Consider the following 8,167-nt stretch of genomic DNA (forward strand, 5'->3'; position numbering starts at 1 on the left):
GTATTCTCATTTGTCGCATCTCTTTTTTTTTTTTTAATACAGTCATTAAAAATTAATCGAAACACAAAAACTGATATTATTGACATGAAATATGGACAAAGTGAAAATAACAAACGCAAGAATTTGATTACATATTTATTTGATTAATGCATTGCAGCTGACATTGATTACAAATTTACTATAAAATGCTAAGCAGAGCTATTTAATACACTTGTATAATTCTAGAAAATGCAATCTCCTAATGCTTGCGGAAGTTACTCGTAACTCGACATTTTTTGTTATATTTTCGAGGTACCTCTCATGTAGGACACCATTCTTTAAGAATTGATTCTCGTTTCTTATAAGTTAGCTGGAGTTAAGGTCACAGCTGCATGAATAGCCTTTGCCACATATTCAATATTTCCAGTGTTCAGACCGCACATATTTATTCTGCCAGTTTTCAGCAAATAAATGTGGTACTCCTTGATCAGCACGGCCACTTGTTTCTCATTGAGGCCCGTGTAAGAGAACATGCCAATCTGGTTGACAATGTGATCCCAATTGCCGGGTGTTCCCAATTCCACCAGCTTCTCTCGCAGAAGTTTACGCATTTCCCGAATACGACTCGACATGCCCTTGATGCAGTCCATCCACTCTTGACGCAGTGCTGGGGTATTCAATACCTTGGACACTATGCGAGCTCCATACGCTGGTGGATTTGAGTACAAGCCGCGAATGAGAAGAGTTATCTGCGAATGGATCGGATCACGGGTGGCGCCGCTTCGCTGTACTATCGTTAAGTTTCCAACTCTCTCGCAGTACAAGCCGAAATTCTTAGCAAACGATTGGCAAACAAATAGCTCGAATCCACGATCCACAAAGTAACGTATCGCCCAGGCATCCAGATCGGGATCGCCGCTGGCAAAGCCCTGGTATGCAGAATCAAAAAGTGGGAATAGTTGCTTCCGCTCAATCAGATCGGCAATTTTCTTCCATTGGTCTTGAGTGGGATCCATGCCCGTAGGATTGTGTGCACACGCATGTAGGATAATGACTGCGCCAGCCGGCGCCTTATCTAAATCAGCGAGCATGCCCTCCAAATCCAGCTGACGTTTGTTTTGGTCCCAATAGCGATACGAGTTCAGACTGGTAAATCCGGTATCGGCAAAAATCTTGTGATGATTCTCCCATGTCGGATTCGAGTAGTACACAGTGTTGCGTTTCAATTGACGAAACAAAAATTCAGCAGCTACGCGCAGAGCTCCTGTTCCCGAAATCGTTTGCACACCAAAGGCCTACAATATAATAATAGGGGAATATATATAATATTATAAATATAAAGTATACGACTGTTTGTCTTCTTTCAATTATTCTGGTTCATTATATATTTATATATGTATGTATCTCATTTGACAAACTTACACGCTTCTCTTTTATTGCTATTGAGTCCGCACCTAAGACCAATTCAGTTGCTGCACGCGTAAACGTATCCAATCCTTAATTATATATGTAGATGTGTTATTAGACAAGACTAGGTTGGTATTATCTCAAAACTCACCCGTTACTGGCAAATATTCATGATTAATTGTCTCATCGGTGGCGATGGATACTTCTGTTTTTCTCACCACAGGCAGGACCCATGGCTGACCTTCATCCGTTCGGTAAGCTGTGTATGAGATAAGCCATGGATTATACACACATACATATACGATAAAAGAGAAAATGAGAAGTTCTCAATATTAAAGCGACACTCATGTTCCATTCCTAGAAACTAAAGAGCCAAACATAACAGTATTAAAAGGTATTGATCATTTAAGGGCATCTTAAGAAAGATTTCTAATTTCATATTCCTTTAATATGATTAAATAAAGCAAATCTACTACATATACACAAAAAAAATAAATAAATAAAAATAAAATAAAAATGCCAATCAATATTAAATTGCTTCCTTTAAGGGGTACCGGAAAAATATGTACATACATACATACGAATATCTTGGTGCGTTTATTAAATACAAATCAGCTGATAGTTGATAAGATACGAGCACTAGCCAGAGAGCTCTCTGGTTAGTGATACGAGTCAGTGATTAGGGATTAAAGGTCATTTCATACAAATTCACTGCAAATGATTATTGAATATTATTATTTGGATCAGAGTTCAAAATCTGTTAAACAGAACTAAAAACAATTTGATATTTTAGCTAAACAATTGACGTAGTTGAGCTTATAATATATGCATAGAAGATTAAACATGTACATATACATATATGTTTGTATGCATGCGTACACATATAAACTAATTTAGTTGTATTTGTTTCTAGGTATGAAAACATAAATAGAAATTTGGGTTCATAAATACATTTATTGTCTATACTATAAACATAAATCATGTGTTATATGCATGTATAAACAATCGTAGCATACATGCTTGTATATATGGCATTTTAAACCGGCTGTTAAAAGGAATAGTAGTTCATTGACTGTAACATTTGACATCTAAATGCCCTCTATACAAAGCTTGCTATCTAAGCTTACGTTAGTATATACATACAAACATATAAATATTACAAGCACCCAGCCATCATACATACATACATGTGAGCACATATTACATACATATATACATATCTATTTAGCAGAACGCGAACTAGAGATGGGCCGCCAATTAGAACAGCATTCAAAATGAATGGAAGACTTTAATAAGCACGTACATATATGCACATACATACATATACATATTTATCTATATTTATAGTGCATTCCATTTATATTCAATGTTTAGCATCCAAACATGTACATATGTATTTCTAAATAAAGGAATGTAAAGCAAGGTCAAATTACCGGAATTATATAAATATGAATATATGTATGTATGTACATATAAATTATTTATATTGATAACTATGCTTGTTTAGTGTCACAATACTTACCGCCTACGGACAGATTCACTTTCGGTGTATTAACATCATCCCTAAATGCTTGCGTCAAGGCAAACACTTCAATAGCCGGTCCTTGTTGCACATCGGCATAAATTGATGAAGCCATCGTACGCTGCAGATCCACGCGAAACGTTTGTAATAAATAAACCTTTACGTCGGCGAAATTTGATTGCGAATCAGCTAATTATCGATATACTCGATAATACATATATCGATATAATAAGTATAAAACAATATTTATTCTCTTGATTGGTTTAATACTTAATTTATTTAATGATTGAATGCTTAATACATCTTCTTATTATTGACTGTTAAATAAATAATGATATTTTTAGTGAGCAACAAGTGTTTAGTGTGTTTATTAGGGATTCTAATTTTATCTCGCATTGGCCACACCTAACTTAAATAGGCGGCAAAAACTAAATAAAAACGTTAACATAGATACATATTTAAAAAAGGCATATGTTTAGAAAAGAATTTCAAATTTAACTGTTGAAATAATTACATAGTAATTATTTTTTTAAAATATATTTTGTGTTTATGAAAACTGAATGCATACATATTTATATAGATGTGTAGTAGTTCATTGCAGGCAGCAACTGTCAGCAGCATCTGAAAAATTATATATCAATAGTTAAGTTAACAACATTTCAATTATTTTAGGTCTCGTAACTGAATTCCATCAAAGACCGTACTTTAATTTGTTGTAAATTTCGATAAAGTAATATACATTGCATGGTTTACTTACTCACGCTAACCAGTTCCAGGTCAGCTCATTGGCCTCACAGCCTTGTAGAGTTCTTTAACCTAACTGATCATCAGTTTTGGCCCAGTATATGACGATTCGCCCCATTTCTGACTTTCACTGAACTGCGCATTTTAGGTTCAAAATGTGACTGTCTTCCCTGTTTCCCAAGTTAATTAAACCAAATTAAAAAAAAAAAAAAATAAAAATAATAATAAAAAACAGGTATACAAAGTGCGAAATACTTTGCTAACAATAAAATTATTCACATATTTATTTAAAATACTTGAGAATGATCGAAGCTAAGTAACAAAATGCCTAGCCGCTTCAGTAGGCATCGCGCCAAATGTCTAAAATTCCTTCTCTTATCCTTCACTCATTAACCCAACAATCTTCAGCGCTCAAAACAAAAAAATAAACAACATATTTTTTTAAATCTCAACAACGCTTTGTTACTCTTTCTTAAAATACTTATGCAACAACGAAAACTTTGAAATGAGTATGACGAGCCCTCTAAAAATGTAGCCATACTTCTCTCTTAGAATGAAAGTGTCAACTTTTGTGCAATGCTGCGTACATACATGCACGTATACATATGCAATTTCGAGAGAGCGGCGGAGAGTAAACAGAAGCTGATGTAGCGAAACTGGCAATCTCGCTCGATCGCACTATGCCCGATTTTATTGCTTGTTCCGAGTATAAGACTTTAAAGTATAAGAGTATATGTAATGGGTAGAAAGTGGTAGAAGCGGTAGACGGGATCTGCTCTACACATTTCTTGGCGGTTGTAACTGATTATTCTAGTCAGTTCATCTATGTATGTGTTGTTTGTTTAGTGATTCCATGCACACACCTATTTACATATATGCATACAGTCGAGTCAATGCCTACACACACCAACACACACATAAGTACGACTGAAAGCTTTTCCCTGCTTTTGCTACTATCACCTTGAGATTTGGAATATTTGTTCACGTAAAATGAAGTCGAGCAAAAATGTAAAGATTATATAATTTTATATGCATATCGAATATCTGACAATATCTATATTTTCCACAGTTGTCGAGCAAGAGCATTGAACCATCAAAGCTGCTTAGCTTAATGTCTAGCTAAAATGTTTGTTGGTTGCTAATAGCAACAGAAATTTGTTTATAACGAATGCTTGGGGGAATGGACTATACATAAGAGAGTCGAGAATTCCAGTTCAATTGCGAAATGTCAAAGGCAACAACAATTAAGGAAGCGCTTAAACGTTGGGAAGATCGAGAGCAACAAAATTCGCTGACTGCCAAACAAATAGATTTGCAATTTCAATGGCCACCGATTGAGAAAATGGATAATACATTAGGAACGCTTGTGTGCTGCGAGTAATATCCCAATCAAAAGTTATTGAAATTCAATAATTAAATTCCATATATTGTAGAAGAATCAGCTTGTCAACAAATATGATTGAGAAAATCTTTGGTCTGTCAGGCATGAAATGTTTGAAGGTTTTATCTTTATCGCGAAATTATATCAAGCAAATATCGGGATTGGTACGTCAATAAAGACAGTTAAATAATAATTATTATCTACTGATATATGTATTTGTACATACAAATCTATTTTTTAGGAAGCTGTTGCGGAAACATTGGAAGAACTCTGGCTTAGCTACAATCTTATAGAAAAACTAAAAGGTTTGAGTGCTCTGAAGTGCCTGAAGGTGCTTTACATTAGTAATAACTTAATCAAGGATTGGTCGGAGTTTAATCGCCTGGCCGAAATAGAAACTCTTCAGGATTTAGTTGTTGTGGGCAATCCCTTGTCGGAGGGCCTGGATGAGCCCACTTGGAGAGCTGAGTGCACCAAGCGCCTGCCAACTATACGAAAACTAGATGGCGAACCAGTTGTTCTTAAGGAGGAACCAATACTCTAATAAGGTTAAGCCATGTATGACTAAAAATAATGAATAAATGCCTATATACTCTGTGTTTAAGGTATCTTCTAGTCAATCATACCCGGCCACGCGCTGTTCAAAAATGTTTTCAACAAGGTTGTGAACTTCTAAGCTTCACCATATTAACGCCATGCATTAGCAAAATCTTATCAACATCGGATGACTATATTATATAGCTCCTATAGAAACAGTCGCGCAAAAATCAAATGATTCACAAAAAGGAAAAAAATAATACTCAGTTTTTTATTATGTTCACATAGGTACATATTTAATAATCTCTTGAATACCTTTTATTTCGAATATAACCTAATTCCGCTAATAAACCAAGTTCAAAATATGAACATTAATCATTTGAGGACAATTTTACAAGGGTATTTCTGAGAACTTCGTATTTAGTATAATCAATATAATATTTTATAGAGCTCTACGTGGCCCCCAGACCATACTAGATAAAATGTGACCCAAGAACTGTTTGCCCTTGCCACGCCTCACTTTTAATGAATTATTTCGTTATCTTTCAAAGATTGAGGTAGGAATATTTCTGTTAATCACACATATTTTAGTAGATTACAGGTAGAGTAAGCTATAAGCGAGACAAGTTATAGGAAAGCAAGTCACAGCGAAATACTATATATATATATATATATATGGTTATATAGATAAGTTAAGGTTATTTTAGATAAGATTATTTATATAAGAAAATACGCCTAGGCGCCGTTTTATTCAAAATAAAACATTATCTTATTATTATAAATGGAAGACTATATGGAATCTACCGCCTTGATTAACGGCACGTGCTGTGCGAATATAGCAGACAGACGGCGACCGAAATATATTTATAATGGAAAATATGTATTGTTCAGCCAGCGGGCACTGCAAACACACTACAGCTGAGTATTCTTGTACTTTAATAATTCCATTTTATTATAATATGAGTATAGCTACTACATAGCTTAATTCCTGCTGTATAAAGTTCATTCATTTGTACAACTGCATTAGTGATAATCAAATATTATAAAATATATAATATATATATATATATGTATGAAGATAGACAGCCAACGAAATAGGTTAGCTTAGTCGACTGGTAATTGAAATTCCCTACTGTGTTTTGCTAAAATACCATTATAGGAATTTAATTTGATAATTAAAATTATTACATAATATGAATAACACGTCAAACTAAACCATCAGCATTACTAATGTATAATATAATAAATATTTCATTCATGCCATTACGTGAATTATAGCAATCTCATCTTTAGTAGGAGATTCTATTTACTTAAGACTAACAGCAATCGCAATGATTATATTGAAACACTTTGATTGTGCGCGTGCGTTGTAGACGTTCAAATTTGTTGTTTAACAACCTGTCTGGATGCCGTATATATACGTATATACGTATGTATGTATGTACAATAATCGTACGACATGTTTGGTCATTTGGACGATTTGATACTGAACTTGATTCGCACTTTCGCTGACCTTCGCCGGAGTCGACAATGACAGCTGCGGCTGTGGCTGCGGCTATCGGCCCAGTTATCAGGGCCTTGGCAAATATCTATCAGCTCTATCTATAAGCTCTCAGTGTGGCATCTAAGTTTTGTATTTAATTAATTAATTATGCCAAAATGACGGCAAACCCAAACTGAAGTTTTTAATACGAATTTTTTCTTATCACAAACTATAAATATTTTATAAATGTGTGCTATATAGGTGTGTATAGTTATAAGAGTGTGAAGGATAGAGAGGACAAGTTAGAGAGAGAGAGAGGGAGAGAGAGAGAGAGAGAGAGAGAGAGAGAGAGAGAGAGAGAGAGAGAGAGCGATCAAATGAGATTAAATGCTATGCAAAAAATCTATTGATTAACTATTGCTACAAATTTTAAGGTAGAGCTGGAAAAGCCTGGGTGTTACTTGAGTTGCATTATCAGATTGTTGTAGATCAATTTAGTTTGAATTGATTATTTCTTTATGTCTATATATATTTCATTATCAAGTCTCCATCTATATGCCTCCATTCAAATGCATCTATAATCCTTTGAATATTTTTAATTTTATTATTATTTTGTTATTATTATTCAAGAATGTGTGTCAATTGAAGTGTTTTATATACCTGTAATTAATTCAATTTGCACCCATTAATATGCATTTATAATAAATAATGAGAAGCTGCGACGCCTATTTGCATAATTAAATACATTGCAACTAAAATTTTCACCTCTATTTAAATAGAAAACAAAAATAAATTAAATCTGTGTGTTCTCTCAATATATAATATATACATAAATGTGTATAGTTTTCGATCTTAAAAAACATGCAAGTCAATCTACTGATTTCTGTCTATCTATCAGTTCAACTAATAGTCAATCTGTCTCTACAAGTATGTATGTATGTATGTATGTACATATGTAAGTATAAGCATGTCTACTTCTCGCTCTTATCTATAAGAGCTGTAGACACTAAAATAAAAATTGACATAAGTTTCTTATACTATCAAGAACTAGTAAACTTTTATAGTTCTAGTCTTATACTTATGTAACATAAATATACATATATGTAGGAAATAT

The 8,167-nt window shown here is 33.8% G+C and overlaps 2 protein-coding genes across 2 annotated transcripts; one reads left to right on the top strand and one right to left on the bottom strand.

Moving 5' to 3' along the window:
• Positions 1-122: 122 nt before the first annotated feature.
• Got1 (Glutamate oxaloacetate transaminase 1) lies at positions 123-3,106 on the bottom strand. The gene is made up of 5 exons (XM_018103164.3): positions 2,909-3,106; positions 1,538-1,645; positions 1,402-1,475; positions 312-1,274; positions 123-264 (listed from the first exon to the last, which is right to left on the bottom strand). Exons 1-4 carry the CDS (start codon positions 3,021-3,023, stop codon positions 339-341), a joined length of 1,233 nt encoding a protein of 410 aa, XP_017958653.1. The 5' UTR covers positions 3,024-3,106; the 3' UTR covers positions 123-264; positions 312-338.
• Positions 3,107-4,378: 1,272 nt separating this feature from the next.
• ODA-Dnal1 (Outer dynein arm dynein axonemal light chain 1) lies at positions 4,379-5,612 on the top strand. The gene is made up of 4 exons (XM_018103191.3): positions 4,379-4,660; positions 4,722-5,029; positions 5,086-5,197; positions 5,275-5,612. The coding sequence occupies exons 2-4, from the start codon at positions 4,878-4,880 to the stop codon at positions 5,575-5,577; spliced, it is 567 nt and encodes a 188-aa protein (XP_017958680.1). The 5' UTR covers positions 4,379-4,660; positions 4,722-4,877; the 3' UTR covers positions 5,578-5,612.
• The last annotated feature ends 2,555 nt before the right edge of the window (positions 5,613-8,167 follow it).

This window comes from Drosophila navojoa, chromosome 5 (assembly GCF_054131105.1).
Source record: "Drosophila navojoa isolate 15081-1374.11 chromosome 5, UAZ_NAV_1.0, whole genome shotgun sequence".
NCBI classification, from domain to species: domain Eukaryota; kingdom Metazoa; phylum Arthropoda; class Insecta; order Diptera; family Drosophilidae; genus Drosophila; species Drosophila navojoa.

Coding starts and splice junctions, on each gene's coding strand:
- Got1 (XM_018103164.3), bottom strand. CDS start 3,023: ATGGCTTCATCAATTTATGCCGATGTGCAACAAGGACCGGCTATTGAA. Junction 1,646..2,908: donor AGTGAATCTGTCCGTAGGCG/GTAAGTATTGTG, acceptor TCTCATACACAG/CTTACCGAACGGATGAAGGT. Junction 1,476..1,537: donor TGAATATTTGCCAGTAACGG/GTGAGTTTTGAG, acceptor TATATAATTAAG/GATTGGATACGTTTACGCGT.
- ODA-Dnal1 (XM_018103191.3), top strand. CDS start 4,878: ATGTCAAAGGCAACAACAATTAAGGAAGCGCTTAAACGTTGGGAAGAT. Junction 5,030..5,085: donor GGAACGCTTGTGTGCTGCGA/GTAATATCCCAA, acceptor CATATATTGTAG/AAGAATCAGCTTGTCAACAA. Junction 5,198..5,274: donor TCAAGCAAATATCGGGATTG/GTACGTCAATAA, acceptor TCTATTTTTTAG/GAAGCTGTTGCGGAAACATT.